The sequence below is a fragment of the Acomys russatus genome, chromosome 19 (genome assembly GCF_903995435.1).
Source record: "Acomys russatus chromosome 19, mAcoRus1.1, whole genome shotgun sequence".
Taxonomy (NCBI): domain Eukaryota; kingdom Metazoa; phylum Chordata; class Mammalia; order Rodentia; family Muridae; genus Acomys; species Acomys russatus.
In genome coordinates this window covers 33,016,287-33,039,231 of record NC_067155.1, presented here as the reverse complement: position 1 = coordinate 33,039,231, position 22,945 = coordinate 33,016,287, and the positions used below count along the sequence as shown (strand labels likewise).

The 22,945-nt window shown below is 44.0% G+C and overlaps 1 protein-coding gene across 3 annotated transcripts; it reads left to right on the top strand.

Annotated features, from left to right (window-relative positions):
* The first annotated feature begins 58 nt into the window (after positions 1-58).
* Pms2 (PMS1 homolog 2, mismatch repair system component) lies at positions 59-22,912 on the top strand. 3 transcript variants are annotated; one of them, XM_051162987.1, is made up of 15 exons: positions 59-211; positions 2,041-2,175; positions 2,644-2,730; positions 2,886-2,988; positions 4,041-4,224; positions 4,872-5,039; positions 5,866-5,960; positions 7,482-7,581; positions 10,601-10,685; positions 12,692-12,847; positions 14,486-15,338; positions 17,417-17,584; positions 18,175-18,275; positions 18,417-18,586; positions 22,536-22,912. In XM_051162987.1, exons 1-15 carry the CDS (start codon positions 97-99, stop codon positions 22,677-22,679), a joined length of 2,664 nt encoding a protein of 887 aa, XP_051018944.1. In that variant the 5' UTR covers positions 59-96; the 3' UTR covers positions 22,680-22,912. The 3 variants fall into 3 exon arrangements, with proteins under 3 accessions (XP_051018944.1, XP_051018945.1, XP_051018946.1); XM_051162988.1 differs by having other exon boundaries at positions 64-211; positions 2,036-2,175; XM_051162989.1 differs by lacking the exons at positions 59-211; positions 2,041-2,175; positions 2,644-2,730; positions 2,886-2,988 and having other exon boundaries at positions 4,083-4,224; positions 4,921-5,039.
* The last annotated feature ends 33 nt before the right edge of the window (positions 22,913-22,945 follow it).

Genomic DNA, 22,945 nt, shown 5'->3' with positions numbered 1-22,945 from the left:
CGACCTTTGAAGTAGCCAATCAACGGTAAGGAGGTGTTGGCACGCCTTTTCCTCACCCCGCCCGGAAGGGGCGGGACTAGATGTCAAAAGCAGCCAATGGGCGCCCCGGGAGACGAAGCTTCCAAGAGAGCGGAGGCGCGAACGGAACTCCACCGCGGATCTGAGACTTGGAGAAGCGCTGCGCATCCATGGAGCAAGCGGTGGGCGCGAGGTGAGCCTGGCTTACAGTCTCTCCCCTGGGCGCATTCTCTAGAGGAGTTCCGAGTATCCAGGCCTCCTTGGAAGGACCGGAAGCGGCGGAGGGGCGGGGAGAGTTCGAGGACGTAGAGCGGCGTTCTCTTCAGGCTGGGCTGGCTTCCCAGTGAGGAACCTGAAAAGGCCCCAGGTGACTCGGACCACAGGCGGAGGACTTAAAACCAAGCATGAAAAGCAGCCCAGTAGACAGAATTCGGTTTTTTCCTTTTTTTTTTAATTTTAATTTTAATTCTAATTTTTATTTTTTTGAGAGTGAGGCTTAAAGGCTCACGCTAATTTTGCAGTCAAGAGGAATTTTAGATTTTTGTTAAAGCTGCGGTGCTTCTGTATATCTGATACTCGGGTTCACAAGTGGCATCAAAGTCAGTGAAGCGCGTCTCGGAAGGCCAGCGCGGTTACATTCAGAGACGGATTTGTCAATGCAAACTTGCTCTCTGTATTTAAATAATTGCTCCACACTCAAAGTAACCCCAAGTAGACGTGTTGCAGAATACATTTTTTTAGATAGTTTGCATTTAGATCCTCTTCAGTTAGGCGTTATAGACAAGTGAAATTTTTCGTTTTGTTTTGGTCTGGGTTTTTGTTTTTGTTTTTGAGGTAGGCTTTTGAACTCAGAATCCTCCTACCTCAGACACCTGAGTGCTGTGATTAAATCATTCGCTGGCCAAACAAGTGAGATTCTTTGCAAGAGAGAAGGAAGAGAAAAGAGGTTTGTTTATTTATTTCAGCAGGGTTTTTGGAAGTCTGGTATGTGTGAGACCCTATGGGAAATATCACCCCCCCCCGAAAAAAAAAAAACAACTTCCCCCAGGGATGCTCCTATGTTTCATTATACTTCAATGGAGCCCTTTGTGACCAGGAAACTATTCTTTATTGTGTCTGAACCATAGGGGAATTAGTGATAGAAGATTGGAGCCTAACATTACTAGGCTTTAAACTTCCTGTGACAGACCATGGGCGCCACTAAAGATTTAAGCCTAAGGATTATTTGACTGGATTTGTGATTACCAGAATAACTGATGGGTACCCACATCTGTCGGCGCACAACTGGCTGGGTAGAAACAGGAGGCTCAGGAGCCACCCTGGGCTACATTGGGCCCTGTGTCAACGTAAACAAGAAGCAAGCTAAAACTGGTAGTGGCCAAGAGGATAGATTAGAGACAAAACAGTGACTGAACTCTGAAAGCCAGTACAGAAAGAATCGCGGCTGTATCATTTGGGAGGCCAGGCTGGGCTACAACGTCGTCGAGAGAGAGCCCCTGCCTCAAACATGAGCTTGGAGGACTTTCATAAGAGCGGTGTGGGCGGCTTGGCTTTGGATTCGGCTTTCAGAAGCAACTATGGGAACAGTTACACAGTTGGGAGATGCTTCAAAAGCAACTACAGGAACAATTAGTTACACAGTTGAGGGATGATTTTTGTCAAATAGTATTTCCCACCACTTTTTACCAATTGTTTTTTTTTTTTTTAATGTTTTAACTTTTTAAGAATGAAACTATTGTAAAATCTTATTGATCTGTAGCTTGAGGTCCAACATGTCTCCTCCATACATATGCGTGTCTAATTAGATTTTCAATATCAGATAGTTTTAAATATATACTAACAGATGTTTAAAGATTGTAGAGCATTCATGTCTGCAAGTTAGCCTAGTAACAAGATGAATCATATGCCATAGTTAAAATCAGAGTGGGAACACATTGTCTGTTTTATCTAAATATTTACTTTGTGTTTTGTTACTGTTTTTTTTTTTTTTTTTTTTTTTTTTTTTTTTTTCTTTTAGTACAGAACTTGCTAAGGCCATCAGGCCCATTGATGGGAAGTCAATCCATCAGATTTGTTCTGGCCAGGTGGTACTCAGCTTAAGCACTGCTGTGAAGGAGTTGATAGAAAATAGTGTGGATGCTGGTGCTACTAGTATTGGTAAGTTTGGAAAAGTTTAAAGCAACAACAACAAAAACTCCACTCATGTTATTTATTTAAGAAGCATTACTGAATTGTTAGAAAATAATCAAATGCCACCATACTAACTGTTTTTCATTGTTGTTGTTATTATTATCTTGAAGTTAGCACTTAGTTGTTGTGATAATAATAAACCAACTATTTAATCTGGGTTTACAAATAATCCAGAAGGACTATTTGAAAAATACAGCATGCAGGGCTAGGGTTGTAGCTCTGTTATAGAGTGCTTGCCCAGCATCTACAGTGTCCTGGGCTTGATCCTGGGCACCACACACACCTGTAACACACATCCCTCAGAATGACAGCAGTATCTTTAAGTAAAGGTATCCACATGTCCGCTAAGTTTGCATTCTGTGTTACAGATATTGTCAGCAGGAAAGCTTTTAGCATGGGCTAATCATTAAGAAATAAATATGTTGAATTTTTTAGATCTAAGGCTTAAAGAGTATGGGGTGGACCTCATTGAAGTTTCAGACAATGGATGTGGGGTAGAAGAAGAAAACTTTGAAGGTCTAGGTAAGAAATTTGTTCTTAATCATAAGGTGATGGGCTCTGTGTGTCTCAGACGTCGGAGTAACACTGCCTTGCACCACGTACTGTACTGGACATTGTGTGTGCCTGTTGCTCTGCCACTTACGCCATCTTGGGCCTTTCTTTCCACTCTCTTTCAGCTCTGAAACACCACACTTCTAAGATTCGAGAGTTTGCCGACCTCACTCAGGTTGAAACTTTCGGCTTCCGGGGGGAAGCTCTGAGCTCCCTGTGTGCACTGAGGTGATGCATTATGCTCATCAACTTGACGCTTTATGTAAAAACGCCTGCAGGTTTAGGAGCATGAGTAGCACCGACGTTGTTTTCACTTTGCTATTAAGATATTGTTGCCACCTAACTTCTGACTGCTCTTTTATCTGACTGCCAAGCTAAGGAATATTTCTGATATGTGAGAAATAGAGTAGTGAGATGAAGCAAATAGTATTGTAAAAAAAAAAGAGTCATTCCCTGTCTTAAAACACGTATTAACCTTTAAGTATCACACAGGCTAAGGCTGTGGCTTAGCAGCAGAGTGCTTGCCTGGGGTCAACCAGTAGCACTATAAAAAAATAAAAATAAGGTAAACATAGATGACAAATTATGAGTACCATTGCTTTTAGTTTCTCAGTTTCAGGAAGTTTTTGGGTTTTTTTTGAGACAGGATTTCTCTGTGTAGCCTGGCTATCCTGGACTCACTTTGTAGACCAGGCTGGCCTCGAACTCACAGTGATCCACCTGCCTCTGCCTCCCGAATGCTGGGATTAAAGGTGTGCGCCACTACACCTGGCTTTCAGGAAAGAATTTAATGAGAGCCCTATTTAATTACAGTGAAGCTATACATTTTTATAATTATATATTTGTGTTATATCTTTGAATTCTTTGTAAGAAAAAAAATTTTGTTAATAACAAAACTGAGAAATAAAGCTTCGAGAATAGAATTTGAGATCCTTTGTTGTTTGCATTTCAACCTAAAAAATGAAATCTTTTCAAAAAACAAAACATTTAGAGGCCAAACTTAAGATGTTATGATGACTTCTTACTTAGCTAACACCTTAATTGTCTGAGAAGAATATTACCTTTTCAAGAAAGTTGTGAGAAAGGGCAGTGGGGAAAGGTTGTCTGTATCTACCCCTTGTGAGTTCCTTGGGTTTCTCCACACACAGACCCCTTGCAATGCTAGGGATTGAATCCTGGGTTCCAGGCAAGTGCTAGTCAGGTGCTTTGCTTCTGAGCTTCATCCCAGCAACCTTTGTGCATCTCTAAATGGACATGCCGTCCTTGACACTCTCTTACAGTGATGTCACTATATCTACCTGCCATGCATCTGCAAGCATTGGGACTCGGCTGACGCTAGACCACAATGGGAAGATCATCCAGAAAGCTCCCTACCCCCGACCCAAAGGGACTACAGTCAGCGTGCAGCACTTATTTTATACACTTCCTGTGCGCCACAAAGAATTTCAAAGGAATATTAAAAAGGTATTGGTAAATTCGCAATCCAGACTTCAGAAGTTTTGCTAATGTAGTATATGAGTGAAAAAAATTATTAAGGATGTTTATCAGTGGATTTTCTTCCTTTAATTTAAAAATGTAAAAATAAAAAGAAATGGCCAGGCGTGGTGACACATGCCTTTAATCCCAGCACTCGGGAGGCAGAGGCAGGTGGATCACTGTGAGTCCGAGGCCAGCCTGGTCTACAAAGTGAGTCCAAGACAGCCAAGGCTACACAGAAAACCCTGTCTCAAAAAAAAAAACAAACAAAAAAAAAACACATAATGAGACTGGTCTCATTATGTGTGGTCTGGTCTTGTTAACTCTTACCTTCATGTCCTAAGTGGGGGAATTACCGGTGTGTGCCTCCACACCCAGCTGTTTTACATGAGGCTGCAGATTGAACTCAGGTACTAGTGCTTGCCCAGCAAGCATTTTACTTGGGAGGTTAGCTCCCTGGTCCCTGGGATGTGCTTTTTGGTGATGGAGCACCTGCTGAAAATGAGAGGACAGCGAGCAGAAGCCAAAGCCAAGTTTCATTTTACAGCGTACATGGGGGTGATCCTGTAAGTTTTGCCATGCAGTTCCTTTCCTGGAAGAGCAAAGTAATCTTGAGTCCTGTGTTTCTCAAACAGGAGTATGCGAAAATGGTGCAGGTCTTACAGGCATACTGTATCATTTCAGCAGGCATCCGTGTAAGTTGCACTAATCAACTTGGACAAGGAAAACGGCAACCTGTGGTGTGCACAAACGGAAGTTCAGGCATGAAGGAAAATATTTCCTCTGTATTTGGCCAGAAGCAGGTAGGGGCCAGCTGGCTGCTTTAAAATGTTTTGTTTTGTTTTAATTTATTGTTTTAGTAACATGTGTGTGTGTTGGGAGCAGCTATGCACACATAAGTGTTGGTACCTTCAGAGGCCAGAGATTTAGGACCCCTCTGGAGCTGGAGTTACAGATGATAGTGAGCCACCTGAAATGATGCTGGTCCAGTGTGGGATGAGTTCTTTCTTTTTTTATTTTTATTTTTTAATTTTTATTTTATGTGCATTGGTGTTTTGCCTGCATGTATGTGTGTGTGAGGGTGTCAGATCTTGGAGTTACAGACAGTTGTGAGCTGCCATGTGGGTGCAGGTACTCTGGAAGAGCAGTCAGTGCTCTTAACCCCTGAGCCATCTCTTCAGCACCTTGAGAAAATGTTTTTTGGTTTTGTTTGTTTTTTGGTTTTGTTTGCTCTAGTGATTGTAGCAGGTTTTGTTGTCCTTCACAGAGACAAAAAGTCAAAAGAGACACTTAAGTACCCTATAGTAAAGTTAATGTCTGGGAGCTGAAGGTTTTTAGAATTTTATTCTTAGAGAATGAAATACTGTATTTTTTAATATTCCCTGTCTCTCATTCTGAAAAACATGTCATAAAGTAGGAGCTCGGGTGATTTATATTTCTAGTAAACACATTGACTTCATTAAAGCATTGCAAAGCAGTTGTCAAGATTCTTTGGTCTATTTGTTTGTTTGTTTGTTGGTGCTCTTAACGAGGCTAGGCAGAGCTTTCCCTGGAAAGAAAACTTATTTTATCTTCCTGAAATGTGGCACCTTCCTCTTAGAAAGTAACCATTATCTTGGTTTCTTTCAGTTGCAAAGCCTCATTCCTTTTGTTCAGCTGCCCCCTAGTGACTCTGTTTGTGAGGAGTACGGCCTGAGCTGCTCCACTCTGCAGAACCCTTTCTGGTAAGTACACTGTTGCTGCCTGGAGAACTACAACCAGCTTTCCTGGGGGTGTTGTTGACTTGTGTCTGTGTGTTTGAATAGTGACTTTAAGGTATACAGTGACCGGGTACTGCTAAGGAAGAATGCATAAAAGAGACTATGACCTAACTTAGTCCAAACAGTAGCCTGAGTGACTGGTACATTTAAGAGAGTTTTCTGTTGATGTAGTCTTACTTAAGGTAGATTAATTTTTTAATTAGCCTATGTATAATGTTTGACCTTTGGATCAATTAAAGTTGCCCAGCTCCATTATGTTTTCTTATGTATGAAATATAGACACTTCCATAAGGAGGACTGGCCCCGTGAAGATCTGTATTGTTTATTTCTATACTTGTTTTTTTGGCTTATCATAAAATTGCAAAAACAGTGTTCCAGTTTGCTTTCTTTTGCTGGGGAGGAAAGGGCTGATTTCACGTGCAGCTTTCAGTTATCAAGAGAAGCCACGGCAGGAACTCAAGGGGAGACCACAGAGGAGCCCTGCTTTCTGGCTCACTTTCCATGGCTTGGTCAGTTAGCTCATACAACCCAGGCCCACCTGCCCTGCCGGGGTGGCACCACCCACAGGGGGCTGAGCGCTCCCAAATCAGTCGTTAATCAAGGAACTGTCCCGAAGACATGCCTGTAGGCCAATCTGATAAAAAAACAGTTTCTCAGCTGAGATTCCCTCCACCCAAGTAATTCTGGTTTGTGTCGAGTTAATAAAAGCTAGCCAGCAGAGATGGACACAGTCCTGGGGTAGGACTCATGCAGAACAAGAAACTCACCAACACCTTAAGTACCTACAATGTTAATGTTTAGAAACTGAAATATTATATTTTTAATGCTCTGCTTGTAGAGAATGAATTCTCTCTCTCTCTCTCTCTCTCTCTCTCTCTCTCTCTCTGTGTGTGTGTGTGTGTGTGTGTGTGTGTGTGTTAGAGAGAGAGAGAGAGAAGAGACCAAGAACAGATTTTATGTATGTGTGTGTGTGTTTATGCATGTCAAGGCCATAGATCCCATTTCTGGTGTCATTGTTCAGGCACCATCCACCTTCTGTTTTGAGGTAAGATTGCTAGAGGCCTGGAATTCACCAAGTAGGCAAGGCTGGCTGGCGAGTGAGGCCCAGTGTATGTCTGTTTGCGCCTCTCCAGCCCTGGGAATTTGAGTGTGTGCCACAGTGCTTGGGTTTTTTAAACGTGGATTCTGGGGATCTAATCAGGTCCACGTGCTTACACGATAAGCACTTTACCAACTGAGCTGTCATCCTTGCCCTGAGAAGGAACGGGAGGTGAGGCTGATGCTATTCACGTGCGGTTTGCCCTGATGAGCGGGTCACCAGGTGTCCTGTTCTGACTTGATTTTAAGAATGTGCCCTGTGAGGCGAGGCAAGAGGATCGTGAGATCATGAACTACATGAGATCACCTCAAAGGCGGGGAAAAGTGTCATGTGCTGGGATCATCTTTTTCATGCTGGAACTGTCCTTCCTGTATTCCTCCTGACAGCATTTCAGGCTTCATTTCTCACTGCACTCACGGCGCTGGGAGGAGTTCCACAGACAGGCAGTTCTTGTTCATCAATCGGCGGCCCTGTGACCCAGCAAAGGTATTTTTCCTTGTCTGCTTGTTGCTTGTTTTGAGATAGAGGCTCATGTAGCCCTGTTGGGTCTCACACTTCACTGTGTAGCCAGGACTGGCCTTGGACTCCTCCTTCTGAGTGCTGAGATTACAGGTTCGGACCACCAAGCATGGTGTATGTGTACTAGTAATTAAAGCCAGGGCTTCATACGTGCACGGCAAGCATGCTACTGACTGAGCTTCTTTTTTATTTTCTTTCTTTCTTTTTCTTTTTTGTTTTGTTGTGTTGTTGTTGTTTGTTCGTTTTTGTTTTTGTTTTTTCGAGACAGGATTTCTCTGTGTCACAGCCTTGGCTGTCCTAGACTCACTTTTTACACCAAGCTGGCCTTGAACTTACAGAGATCCGCCTGCCTCTGCCTCCCGAGTCTGACTGAGCTTTCTCCTCAGCCCCTCATAACTATCTGGTACAGGCAATTTATATGGGACTTGGAGCTGACTCAGAAACATGCCTTTAAAATTAGCTCATTTAGGAACTAGAGAGACAGTTCAGTGCTTAAGAGCTGCCAGTGTTCAGTTCCCCACAACTACATAGCAGCTCACCAGTGTAACTCTAGTCACAGAGGATCTGATGCCCTCTGCTGGCCTCTAGACACACTAGGCACATACGTGTTGCACAGACATACACGCAGGTAAAAGATCCATACACAAGAAAATTAATAAGCTTTTAAAAATTATTTTATGCATTTAAGAAAATCTATAGTTGTTTCAGTTTTATGTGTGTATAAAAGTATTTATTATTAACATAGTTCTTATCATAGAAACTGTCACTACTGGAAAAATAGAAACATTCCAAAATATTTACTCAAATTTTTTATTAGACATTGACCACATGCATTTGTGTGTTTTCTCTTCCCTTTGTCAATCTTACAGGAAAATAAGGGCCCAGATTTAGCTCTGCCTTAGACAGAATCAATTGTCCAATGTCCTTATGAGGCTTTAATGACCGGGCTCTGACTTCTGCATCCTCAGCAACAGTGACCTCAGTGATACTTTGTTTCCAGTGACACTTTAAAATTCCATTGCATTCTGAATGTGACCCAATTCCTACATTTTTAAAATTAGTGCGTTTTATCTGCAGTGTCACCTAATAATTGCATTGTATTATCTTATAACTATGTGACTGTATGCCTAAGTACATTAGAACATGCTTTACAAACACTGAACTGCATCTGCATTCAGTCTTCCCACCTCAGCCTCTGCAGTACTGGGATTATAAGTGTCCACCACCATACTTGGCAGAAAGTTCTTGAAGAACATCTTTTGACTGAAAAGGGTCAGTTTTAGGAGTCTATTTATCTCGTCACTTTACCTACTGAGCCCTTTAGCCTGGTGTTTTTGTTCTCGCCTGGAATTTTAGTACTGGGAAGGCTGAGGTAAGAAGATCAAGAATTCGAGGCTGCTGGGTGTGGTGGCCCACGCCTTTAATCCCAGCACTTGGGAGGCAGAGGCAAGCAGATCACTGTGAGTTCAAGACCAGCTGAGTCTACAAAGTGAGGCCAGAGCTACACAGAGAAACCCTGTCTCAGGAAAAAAAAACGGGGGGGGGGGGGCGCAGTTTGAGGCCAGCCTGGGTTACCTAGCAAGCCCCTGAAGCAAGCAAATCCCTTGGAAGAATATTAGGAGAGCTGGATGTGATGGCCCACGCCTTTAATCTCAGCACTCGGGAGGCAGAGGCAGGCAGATCACTGTGAGTTCAAGACCAGCCTGGCCTACAAAGTGAGTTGAGGACAGCCAAGGCTACACAGAGAAACCCTGTTTCCAAAAACAAAAATCAAAAAAACAAAGAAAAAGAGAGAGAAAGAAAAAAGAATATTAGGAAACTTTTCCAATAGTGTATATATTTGTTATTCTGATTGTCATGCATATGCATATATGTCTATATTTACGTGTGCATTAATACATCAAATTGTAGAGGCTTTTGTTTTCAGAGTGCTAAATATTGAAGCCAGGGTCTCTCATTTTCTAGGCAAGTGTTGTATCACTGAGCTATATCCCCACCCTTCTGTTGACTCTGTTTCTTAGCAATTAAACTTTATTATACAACCCAACTAGCTTATACAAGAAGGAAAAAGGTTAAAGGGACAAAAGAGTGAACCTTCCAGTAGCCGTTCCACCGGACGGGTCCTTAGGTGTCTCTCTGGCCTGCGTGCTGGTCCAGCTGGTCCGCTGCCCCCGCACGCTCTCTCTGCCGCCGACTTTGTTATTCTCTCTTCCCCAACTCCCTGAGTCACGTGGGAAGGACCGTCTCCTTCTCCCGGTGAGGGTCCATTAGAAAGACAATAGTCCAGGTGGGGTTCCCAGGTCTGCTTCCTGAAGTCCAGACCCAGGATGGCTCCACTCAGTCTGTCACAAGGTATTCATGGGGTGCCCCAAGGTTAAAGCCTGTCAAGACTGCTCCCACCTGTGACAAGGCTTTTTCTTTCCCACACCCTTCTTTTTCCTTTTTTTGTTTTGTTTTTGTTTTTTGTTTTTCCCATATGAGACTAGACAAGGTCTCACCACAGTGCCCTCACTCTGTAGCTAAGCTGGCCTTGAGCTTTCTATCTTCTTGCCTCAGCCTCTTGAGTGCCTGAGACCGCAGGTCTGTGTGTTAAGGCCTAGCTGAATTCTATACTGAAGAATATGCAGCTTATTGCACACCATTTACACATTAGTAATTCTGTATAAAGAGCTGGGGGTGTAGCCCAGTTGATAGAGTGCTCACCTCACATGCACAAAGCCCTCAGTTCCATCTGTAGCATTAACCCAGGAGTGTGATGTGTAACCACAGCCAAGCACTCAGGGTGGAGGCACGAGAATCTGAAGTCCTAGGCCATCCTTAGGTAGGCTGCTTGGAACCCTGTGTGGAGAGAAATGCTTTAAAACTGTGTAAGCTTAGTAACACTTGCTAGAAAGAGATCCCTGTGTTGACAGGTTACAGTAGCATGTTGTTAGCATGGTGCGTGGACAGAACATGTATTCTCCTCTCATTCTTGTTTCTTGTACAGGTCTCTAAAGTTATTAATGAGGTTTATCACATGTATAATCGTCATCAGTATCCATTTGTTGTTCTTAACATTTCTGTTGATTCAGGTAAGCTCCACTGAAGTTTCCATTTAAAAATTGGCCTATTCCTAAAAGAATAAAATGAAATTATAAGGCTCTGATATGACTGAATAGAAAAAACTGATAATCATGTAATTTGACTTTTTTTTTTTATAAAGGACAGTGAAGATTTCTTTTTAAAGATTTATTTATTTATTTATTATTTATTTATGCAGTGATGCCAGCATGTACATTTGTAGGCCAGAAGAGGGTATCAGATCACATTACAGTTGGTTGTGAGCCACCATGTGGTTGCTGGGAATTGAACTCAGGACCTTTGGAAGAGCAGTCAGTGCCCTTAACCTCTGAGCCATCTCTCTAGCCCCTAATTTGACTTTTTATATTGATCATCTTGCATTCTGTCTGAAACAATGTTCACTGTATTACTAGGAAATATAACTTTAAACTTGAACAAAGTGAGAAAATACACATACAGGTTCTCCTTGGTTTTGAAAATAATTAATTTTGTGGGTTTTTTTTTTTTTTTTTTTTTTTTTTTGACTGTCAAATTCTGACTTACTTAGATCCACATTTTCTAGACACTTTGATATGTCTTTCTTGAAATAGACATGCTCATGCACACATGAACAAACATGCACTCACATACATTAACCTTTGTGGAAGAACATAATTTTTTATCTTTATTTGTAGATGTTAACATTTTATTTTTGTGTCATTAAAAATTACTTCTTAAAAAAACATAATTTGGGGGCCTGGAGAAATGGTTCAGTAGGTAAGAGCTCCTGTTGCTCTTGCAGAACACTGGAGATTGGTTCTACCACTGACATCAAGCAACTCATAACTGCCTGTCACTCCAGCTCCAAGAAATCCAGCACCCTCTTCTGCCCCATGGGCATCTGTATACACATGCATGTACACACACACACACACACACACACACACACACATACACACACACACACACACACACACACACACACACACACACACACACACACGATACAAGTATCCACAGAGGCTAGAGATTTCAGGTCCTGATGGAGCTGGAGTTACATGTGGTTGTGAGGCACCTGATGTGGGTTCTGGAAATCAAATTCTGGTCCTCTGGAAGAGTAGTATCTTAAACTCTAAGCCATCTCTTCAGCTTGAGTCTCTCTTGTGTCTGCTGCTGCATTTCAGGATAGCTTTCCCACAGTGCTCAGCTGCACAGCAGGTTCAAGATCAGCCTGGACCACATGAGACACTATCTAAAAGTGATGATGATGATGATGATATAATAAGATTTTTAAAATAAAGATAAAATGAGCATTTCCTCATTTATTTAAAAAAGTAAATTTAAGTCAGGTGGTGGTGGCTCACACCTTTAATCCCAGCACTTGGGAGGCAGAGGCAGGTGGATCTCTGTGAGTTTGAGGCCAGCCTGGTCTACAGAACAAGTTCCAGGACAGCTAGAGCTTTTAGAGAAATGAAAAAAACAAAACAAAACAAAAAAGTAACTTTATGGAGTAATGAGATGGCTCAGTAGGTAAGATGCTTTATGGGCAAGTATGAGGATCTTAGCTCAGATCCGCAGCACACATATAAAAAGCTGGGTACAGGTACACACGTAATCCCACTGCAGGAGGCAGCAGCAGCAGCAGCAGGGCTTCTAGGGCTTGTCACCAGCCAGCTTGACCAAACTGGTGAGCCCCAGCTTCAGTGAGATTCCCTGTCTTGAAAATAAGGTGGAGAAGCAATTGAGAAAGATACTGGATGTCAGCATCTGGCCTCCATACGCACACGTGTGTCTAGCCATACATCTGTGCACGCACATGCGCACATGCTCTCTCTGACACACAAACACAAAACACATATATACACACATGCATATACCCAAAAAAGTACTTTTGTAATTTATGACCACTAGTCTGGACACCATTATTAATTTCCATCTTGACTGGTTTTAATTAATAATACAAATGAATGAAGTAGTTTATAGTTAAAACTGTGTTGCTAAAGGTGAGCTTAAGCATGTTCTTTATTCTTTGCCTTAGAACGTGTTGATATTAATGTGACTCCAGATAAAAGGCAAATTTTACTACAGGAGGAGAAGCTTTTGCTGGCAGTCTTAAAGACCTCCCTGATGAGAATGTTCGACGGTGATGCAAACAAGCTCAGTGTCAGCCAGCAGCCGCTGCTGGGCGTTGAAGGTAAGAAAAATGCGTAATGTGACCATGGGAAAGTCTTAGCTGTTGTGACGCTTTTTTTTTTTTTTCTCTCTCTCACAATTATTTTTTGTTTTGTTTTGTTTCGTTTTTCAAGACAGGGTTTGTCTGAGTAGCCTTGACTGTCCTGGACTCGCTTTGTAGACCATGCTGGCCTCAAACTCACAGTGATCCTCCTGCCTCTGCCTTCCAAGTGCTGGGATTAAAGGTGTGCACCACCACCACCCGGCTCACAATGACTCTTTACATAGAATCTTTTTGGTAAAGAGAAAATGTCATAGTAGAAAGAATATTTATTAGAGGCCACGCATAGTGGTGCACAACTTTAATCCCAGCACTCAGGAAGCCGAGACAGGGGGATTTCTTTGGATTCAAGGCCAGCCTGGTCTACAGAACAAGTTCTAGGCCAACCAGGCAGACATAGTGAGATCCTCTCTAACTAAAAAAAAAAAAGTAAAGCTGAGTGTGGTGGCCCACGCCTTTAATCCCAGCACTCGGGAGGCAGAGGCAGGTGGATCTCTGTGAGTTCGAGGCCAGCCTGGTCTACAAAGCGAGTCCAGGACAGCCAGAGCTACACAGAGAAACCCTGTCTTGAAGGAAAAAACAAACAAACACAAAGCATATAGTCTGTTTAAAAAAGAGATATCTCTTTTTTTTAAAGTCTGAATGTAACGGTGAGAATTGTCACTCATTTGTCACTTAAGGTTGTCTTGACCTCCACGCTCATGTACATGTGTGTCTCATACATGTGCGCACGCACACACTATCACAAACATTTTTTTAAAAGTAGCTGTACATGCCTATACTATTAGCATTTGTAAGACTGAGGCAGGAAGAGCTCCCACAATTGAGGGCAAGCCTGGTCTACATAGTGAGTTCCATCCTAGCTGTGGCTCCAGAGTGATAGAAAGAGAGAAATGCACTAAAACAGAGAGAGTTGGAGTCATTCAGTCTGTACTGTCTTCTGATTGTTTTATAGGATCCATCAAAGTCATATGTAACTGTTCACTCATTTATCCATTCATTCTCATGGCTGTACAGTATTCCACTTAAATCAAATATTACAGTTTTTGTATATGTATATTTGAGTATTCATGTTGCTTCAATGTGGGGCTACAGAAAAGAGCTGTCATGAGCACCCTCAGACATCTCCCAGGAAGCATAAGTATTTCCTGGTTTGTTTTGTTTTGTTTTTAAGTATATATTTTTAAAAAGTGCATGTGTGTGTGCCTGTTGTGTGCATGTGCCATGTTTGTGCAATACTTCAGAGCTGGAGTTATAGATGGTGTTAGCTTCTCTCACAGGTGCTGGGAATGCCGTCTCTGCAGCCCTGGTTTTGTTTCTTTGAGGCACTTTTTCTGTGTTCAGTGCCGGGGCCATAGGCATGAGCATCACGCTCAGCGTTGGTAGGCATTTCTCGTGAGGAGCAGAGCTGGGTCTCAGACGTGCATGCCTTTGGGTGTCATACATTGATATTCCCTTCAAGATGGCTTCTGGCCAGCGCTACAATATTTTATTTGCAGTTTGGCTACTTCCTTTATGAAATGCCTGTTCATGTGAAAATAATCCTCTTACCCATTACAGTATGCTCCCTGGTTCTCTTTTCTGTTCCTCTCTGCTTAGGTAACTTAGTAAAGATGCATGGAGCAGAAGTAGAAAAGCTGGTGTCGGGAAAGCAAGATAACGCTCCTTTACTGAAGACCACAGCAGATGAGAAAAGGGGCGCATCCATTTCCAGGCTGAGAGAGGCCTTTTCTCTTCATCCTACCACAGAGATCAAGTCTTGGGGCCCAGAGTCTCCTGAGCTGAAAAAGAGTTATCCAAGTCAGAAAAGAGGTGTATCGCCTTCTTGTCCTTCAGACGGCCTGCGTGGGTCCCAGGACAGTTTGGTGAGTCCCGAGGAAAGTCCTGGTGACTATATGGACAGAATGAAAATAGAAAAAGACTCAGGGTGCAGCAGCACCTCAGCCGGCTCTGAGGAAGGGTTCAGCACCCCAGAAGTGGCCAGTGGCTTTAGCAGTGACTACACAGTGAGTTCTCCAGAGGGCAGAGCTTCACAGGAAAACACAGACTGTGCTGGGCAGCTCCTTGAAGCGGACTGCCATCTTTCAGGTACAGGACATCATTTGAAGCAAGAAGACAGCGGATACAGATGTAAAGCTTTGCCTCCACCCCCTCACCTCTCACCCTCAAACGCTAAGCGCTTCAAGACAGAAGAAAGATCATCAAATACTGACAGTCCTCAAAAGTTGCCTGCCACTCCCAACACCTCAGCAGCCCAGGTTGACGTCGCTGTGAAAATCAGTAAGAAAATAGTGCTCCTTGACTTTTCTATGAGTTCTTTAGCTGCACGAATGAAGCAGCTACGGCACCTAAAGCACCAGAGTGAAAGTGAACAGACTTACAGGAAATTTAGGGCCAAGATTTGCCCTGGAGAAAACCAAGCAGCAGAAGATGAGCTCAGGAAAGAGATTAGGTACTGTCTGTGCTTACCGGTGTTGTGGGCGCGCTTGTGATTGGTTACTCTGACTGAGCCAGGGCTGGCTTTGTAGAGAGGCGGTGTCGGCTCCTTTGCTTTTCTTGGATGTCCACATTCCTTGCACTGTGTAGATGGTATCTTCCTTTCTGGCCTAGGACTCAAGTGTGGCTCCCTCAGCACTAGATTCCATCGTAAGGCTTACGCTTCCTGTGGAGACAGCCCTGCACAGGGGCTTCCCCACGTCACAGGCTCCCCGAGAGACTTGCCCATGTTCCTTCTTCTCTCCCTCCTTCACTGCTCCCTTTCCCTGATGCCGATACTGAACATAGGGTTGATTTTGACCCCACAGACTGGTCATTTGTTTTTCAATCTTTTTGTTGGAGATGTTTCTATTCACTGATTTCTCTTTGCCTTTCACATATTTAGCAACAGTTTTTCCTGGCTTGTTTTTTTGTTTTGTTTTTGTTTTTGAAACAGGGTCTTTCATAACCCACACTGGCCTGAAACTCACTGTGTAGCCAAAGATGACCTTGAATTCCAGATTATCTTACCTTTGCCTCCCAGTTGCTGGGATTGCAATTATGTGTTGCAAATTCTCTGTCTTTTGTGTGTGTGGTGTTTTGTTTGAAGCAGCATTTCCTCATGTACCCCAGAGTAATTTTGAATTCATGATTATCTTGCCTTAATTTCCTTTGTGCTAGGATTACAGATGTACACAACCATGCCTGCCTCTAAATTCTGACTGTTATAGAAAGAGACCTACCAAAGATTCTGTTAACCCAGGTCATTGAGCTAGCACAGCTCTTTTCCTCGAGGTTGCCATCCTGGGAAGCAGAGCCAGTGCTGGTTCCACACCCCTGTCTTCACTGTGCTCTACCCTGGTGCTAGACCATTCGAGCACTTCTCCTGCATCTTGTCGCCGCCTCGTATGCATTAGAAACAATGGAGTACACTTCAGGAGAGAATTTATGAGATGATCTGTGGTGCATGTGTATGTACTCCAGTGTAGTCATTAAGAACAAAGTACCCGGGCTGGAGGGATGGCTCAGAGGTTAAGAGCACTGACTGTTCCTCCAGCGGTCCTGAGTTCAATTCCCAGCAACCACATGGTGGCTCATGACCATCTATCATGAGATCTAATGCCCTCTTCTAGCCTGCAGGTATACATGTAGGCAGAGCACTGTATACGTAATAATAAATAAATAAATCTTTTTTTTTTTTAAATGTTAAAAAAAAAACAACAGAGTACCCAAAGGGAGTCCAGGACAGCCAAGGCTACACAGAGAAATCCTGTCTCGAAAAACAAAACAGACAAACAGAGAACAAAGTACCAGCTCCTGAGAGGTTGAGGCCAGGATGAGTAACAGAATGAGACTCTGTCTCAAAAAAAAAAAAAAGAAAGAAAGAAAGGAAAGTAGTAGTAGATCTAAAGTTGGGTGTTGGTAGCATGTACCTATAATTTGTAGGAGTTCAAAAGCCTAGACAATATATTAAGAGCCATCTCAAAAAAAATTGTAGGTGGGTGTGTGTGTACCTAAAAACGAATCTATAATATATTAAGTGATAAAAATAGAACAGAGTGAAGATGCCTAGTTCATTTTTAAACCTTAAATTCATGTATGAGCAAAGGTATAGAAGCACATATGCTAAATTATTGGTAGTAGTCACTAAGGCCTTCTCTGGGAACCAGAACAGATTGAGGGAGTTCCCCAGAGTGTCCTGCAGTTACCTGTTCAGATTAAGTGATGTATGGATAATTGAGGTAATGCTTAGAAAGTACAGTTGTTACCTTTTCTATCTTATGCTTTTTTGTAGTACTTTACTTTCTCCCACCTCACACCAGCCCCACCCCCCACCCCCATCCCTGAGACAGGGTCTCTCTGTGTAGCCTTGGCTGACCAGGACTCACTTTGTAGACCAGGTCACAGATCAGCCTGCCTCTACCTCCCTGAGTGCTGGGATTACAGGCGTGCGCCAGCGAACCCAGCTAGGACTTTACTTTTTTAGTTAAAGTGTTCTGTTTTACAATGAGAAATGATCCTCAAATATGTCTCATTAGCTGTTTTGTGTTGCAGTAAATCGATGTTTGCAGAGATGGAGATCTTGGGTCAGTTTAACCTGGGATTTATAGTAACCAAACTGAAGGAAGACCTCTTCCTGGTGGACCAGCACGCTGCAGACGAGAAGTACAACTTTGAGATGCTGCAGCAGCACACTGTGCTCCAGGCGCAGAGGCTCATCACGTGCGTTCACACAGGCTTCAGAATTTCCAGCCCTGTTTCTCACATCCTTCCTACCATGTGAGATGAAATAGCTTATATCAGTATCTATATGCATACATATGTATATGTGTGGAGATTTTGCTATAGGTATCTGCACAGCACATACAGGGTAATTGCTGTTGCCATCACCATCTCACAATGATAGAATTGCAAACACCCAGAGATGTTAGCCAGCATGTGTGAGGTCTCACACCTAGTGTGTTCTTTAGGTATCAGCCCCTTTTAGCTGTTTGAAATGATGCTCACTGGATGACCAGAAAAATCCTCATGTTGGGGGGTAATTGAATGTCCTGGGCCTAGTGTAGAATGGTGCAGACCTTTTCAGACAGGGTCTCACTATGTAGACCAGGCTGGCCTCAACCTCACAGGTATCTGCCTGCCTCTGCCTCCCAAGTGCTGGGATTAACGCTTTGTGTACCCATGTCTGGTCCACAAGGGCCTTTTATAAAGGGGCATTTTATAAACCAACCACAGTAGTGCTATTTTGCTTTCGTTTTTGCTCTGTAGGTGAATGTTTGCCTTGTTTATAGTCTGGGTCTCCTGTTTTTCAGGCCCCAGACTCTGAACTTAACTGCTGTTAATGAAGCTGTGCTGATAGAAAATCTGGAAATATTCAGAAAGAATGGCTTTGATTTTGTCATTGATGAGGATGGTGAGTTAACAGTTAGGGCTCTAGGATCCTGTATTTTGGAAACTTAGATGCATGTGTGCTTGCCTTGCCTTTATTATAATTAGCCATTAACTAAAGTGCTTTTCTCCAATAATGGATTTTCCTCATTTTTTTTTCTTTTAGCTCCAGTCACTGAAAGGGCAAAATTGATTTCCTTGCCAACTAGTAAAAACTGGACCTTTGGACCCCAAGACATAGATGAACTGATCTTTATGCTAAGTGACAGCCCCGGGGTCATGTGCCGGCCCTCGAGAGTCAGGCAGATGTTTGCTTCCCGCGCCTGTCGGAAGTCTGTAAGTAAAATAAGTTCCACTCTGGGGCCTGGAGAGCCCAAGGGAGTTCTCAGTTCAGCTCTTGGGTTGGTTGATGCTGTCAAGCACCTTCATGGTGGCTGTAAGATACAGAGAGCTGCATCGTCTGTTGGCATAGTGTGACAGGTCTGTGTCATCTTTGACCTCTAAGTCAGGCTTGCTGTTCGTTCTCTGCAGATGCTAAGCAGTGTTTTATCTCAGTTTTCTTGAGCCTAGCAGTTAGCTTTGGGTGTACCTGCTTCATCTATGGCCTGTACAGGTAATGCCACCCTGCATTGAGAAATAGTTCCTGCCTCTAGGATGAGGCAACACCATCAAAACTCAGGTAGAGCTATTTAGTCACAAGTGTCCCACAGGAGCTGTTTTCGGCCACTAATGCTATGTTCTGTGCCCTTTGTAAGCAGCTCCATCACCTGGCCACATGCCTCTGTTACCCCACAATTCCCTGAGCCCATGTAGTACACCTGTCCTGAACTATGAGGTTATAGAAGTAACGTGGCTGAGAGAAATAGACACATACAAATAAATGACCCTTAGATGAGCATGTGACCACAGAAAACTGTGGTGAACAAGGAGATGGGTGCCATCTGAGTTCCCTGACTGGTACAAGCCTCCATGTTCCTGATAGAAAAATAGTAAACAAGGCAAACAGAGGCTGCCTGTGCCTGCAGAATGAGAGCAGAGCAGCACCTAAGGGCATCCCATTGTCTTCCTGCTAATCGTGAGAGTGAGATGCCAGACCTGGAGTGCAGACGGGGAGGGGCTAAGAGCTATGGTGTAGGCTCGCTGTATGTGAGGCCCATTGTCAGTAAGTAGAGTGACTAAAAACGTGTGACAGTTTAGGGCTTGAGGGAGATGTCTGGACTGCAGGTAAGATTTAAGTAAGTATAGCCCCATACTTGGGACAGGACAGGTGTACTACATGGGCTCAGAGAATTGCTGGATAACACAGGAATATGGCCAGGTAATGGAGTTGCTTACTTTATTTGGATACTGGGTTAATACCCAATTATCATTACCTTTGTCTATTCAAGTATGAAGTGCACAGGACACAGCATCAGTGACCGCAAACAGCTCCTGTGGGACACTTGTGACTAAATAGCTCTACTAGAATTTTGATGGTGTTGTCTCAGGATGTGTCTTAATGTCCACTTCACACACTAGATCATCTGAGAGGAGGAAGCCTCAGTGAAGAAAATGCCTCCATAAGATTAGGCTGTAGGAAGGCCTGCGGGCATTTTTTTAATTGGTAATTGATAGAGGAGGGCTAAGCCCACTGCGGGTAGTTCTATCCTTGAGCTGGTGGTCCTGGGTTGTATAGGAAAGCAGGTTGAGCAAGCCATAGGGAGTAAACCAGTAAGCAGCACCTCTCCATGGCCCCTGCATCAGCTTTTATATGGAACTCCCCAATGGCTTTTGGTCATGGTGTTTCATCCCAGCAATGATAACCCTAACTAGGACAATATGACTCATAGCTTTCAGGCTGGGTGAAATTACTCCAGGGATAAGTTTCTCTCTGTTACAGTGTGGGGCCGGGAAAAGGGGTTTGGGCATGCCATGGAGCGTGCCTGGAGGTCAGAGACCAAACTCAGGCTGACCGGCTTGTGCAGCAAGCCCTTTACCCTCTGAGCCATTTAGCCCGCCCTCAGAAATGAGTTGTGTTTGTGGACTGCTGTTGTGGCTCAGTTGTAGAGCACTTGGGTGTGGACTTTTATGTACACAGAGACAGAGAGAGCAAGAGTACCAAGGATCTGATCAGGTTTGATTTCTAGTCACTGATGAAAACCATCCAGTTTTGTGCTGATAGTCATGCCAGGCACTTCACCCTTACATGTGTCTGTGATGTGGAGGCCTGTGGAGCCAGAGACTGTAGCTCTACTCTTGCCCTGGCAGGCACAATGCCGTAGCTCCCTTCATGTCTCTGGCACTGATCCTCGTGGGATCGCTGCTGCCTCCCACTGTCCACATGATACATGTTCCAGTCTCTACTTGCCTTTCCAGCCCTTTTCCTTCACTCCGCTCCAGCCACAGTCGAAGGGCTGCAATCACTGTCTCCTGTCACCTCAGGCCTTTTTCTTCCTGCTGTTCCCCACCCAGATCCACCACTGCTGCTCTTCACCTGCCTGGCTCTCTCTTGTGTGAGACTCTTGTTAGCTTGCTTCTTGTCTTTCTGCCCCAGTGTGACAGAGCCCTGCTTTGTCCCTAGTTGTAGGTCTGTGCTGACACCTGGTGGACACTTCATGTCCTATAATAGGAAGAAAGATGGCAACCAACAGAGGGGTTTAGGCCTGTCTGCATCCCCATCTTTCCCTGTTCCTCAGAGTCTCAGCACGTTGGGATGTGCCGTAGGATCTATTTCCCACATGGATGTCACAGAGCTCTTCATATTCCAGAGAGAGAGACAAACATGCTGGAGCCTGAAGGAGGGAGCACTTAGGGAAAGATACGGGGAAAGCAGGTGCCAAGCACAGGGATAGCTAGTTCTCTGGCTCCGAGGCTTGCTTTGTGCATGTGCATATGAGGAAGGTGCACCAGGGTGGTAGGGAGGATGGGTGCACACTGGAATATTATCTTAGTTACTGTTTTATTGCTGTGAAGAGATGCCATGACCAAGGTAAATTAGAAGAAAAAATATTTAATTGAGGCCTTGTTTCCAGTTTCAGAGGGTGAGTCACATTCATCATGGTGGGGAGCATGACGGCAAGTGGGCAGGTATGGCACTGGAGCAGTAGCTGAGAGCTTACATCCTGACCTGTATGTTCAGAGAGGGCACAGAGTGGGAGGGAAGGAGGAGAGACTAGGCCTGACATGGGGAAACCTCAAAACCTACCTCCAGTGACGTAGTCCTCCAACAAGAGCACACCTCCTAGCCCTTCTAAACAGTCCACCAACCGGGAACAAAACCTCAAAGTGGTCGGGCGTGGTGGCGCACGCCTTTAATCCCAGCACTCGGGAGGCAGAGGCAGGCGGATCGCTGTGAGTTCAAGGCCAGCTTAGTCTACAAAGCAAGTCCAGGACAGCCAAGGCTACACAGAGAAACCCTGTCTTGAAACAAAACAAATAAATAAATAAAAACCTCAAAGTGTGTGAGCCTATGGGAGCATTCTCACTCAAGCCACCTCAAATATGCTGGCACATTAGGCAAAGTCTTAGGCTTTTACTTGGGTAAAGGAAGAGCTGGGAAGAGCAGTGAGTGACCTAACAGATTTCTTAAAAGAACTATTATTCTGGCATGGGGACTCAGATCTATAATCCCAGCACTCAGAAGGCAGAGACGATAAGATCATCTCAAACCCTGGCCTGACCCTCGAGTTCCCGGCCAGCCAGGGTTAAATATGGTGAGACCCCACCATCAAGAAGAAGAAATAATTAGGGATTGGGATGACAGTTCAGCATGTAAAGTGCTTTCTGTACAAGTAGGAGGACCTAAATGTAAATCCCCAGCACTCACATGAAAACGAATTGTGGTGCATATTTGTAATTCCAGCTATGAGAAAGTGGGCACACCTATGAATCCCAGGGGCTCACTAGTCTAAAGAGCTGCAGGTTCAGTGAGTAGATGTGGTGTCAACCTCTGGCCCCATGCGCTCAGGCATGAGCAAGAGCTGGATACACACAAACATGCACCAAAAATTAAATTTAAATGGCAAAATTCCTTGCTGCCTGCTGAGTGGAGAGCGGCACTCCAGACCACTCTGGGTGCCAGGGTGAGAGGAGAGGAGTGAAATCATGTGGAACTGTTGAGAAGGGGCGTGCTGTGCCACCCAAGCCTGAGCCATGATGGCTGGGAATGCGACAGAAGGTGGAACCTCACAGAAGGCTCTCCAGGAAATGGTTTTGAGCTGTAGTCTTGTCTGGTCATCTTAGCGAACTGTGTGCCTCTGAAGACGTTTAACAGCCTAAACTCTCTCTCCACTGTTGCCTCGTACAGGTCATGATTGGAACTGCTCTCAATACAAGCGAGATGAAGAAGCTTGTCACCCACATGGGTGAGATGGACCACCCCTGGAACTGCCCCCATGGACGGCCAACCATGAGGCACATTGCAAATCTGGATGTCATCTCTCAAAACTGATACTGACTGTAGGATAAAGTTTATTGCAGATTTTTCTGTTTTGGAAAGACAGCATTTTAAGTAACCTGTTTATCATTGTTCAAAAATTAACATGCTTTAAAGTACCAAATCCATTTAAAAACAACTTTAAGTCAGGCATGGTGGCACGCGCGTCTAGCCCAGCTGCTTGGGAGACACAGGTGGGAAGCTCACTTGAGCCCAAGAGTTTTAAGATCACCGATTTAAAAAAAAAAAAAAAAAAGCCTTTTCACCATTTTGTCTGTGGT

What these genes read in the sequence shown, in the direction of transcription:
- Pms2 (XM_051162987.1), top strand. Translation starts at nt 97, where the DNA reads ATGGGCGCCCCGGGAGACGAAGCTTCCAAGAGAGCGGAGGCGCGAACG. An exon ending in CAGGCGCAGAGGCTCATCAC is followed by an intron (nt 17,585 to 18,174) that starts GTGCGTTCACAC and finishes CCTGTTTTTCAG; the next exon opens with GCCCCAGACTCTGAACTTAA. An exon ending in TTTTGTCATTGATGAGGATG is followed by an intron (nt 18,276 to 18,416) that starts GTGAGTTAACAG and finishes TTTTTCTTTTAG; the next exon opens with CTCCAGTCACTGAAAGGGCA.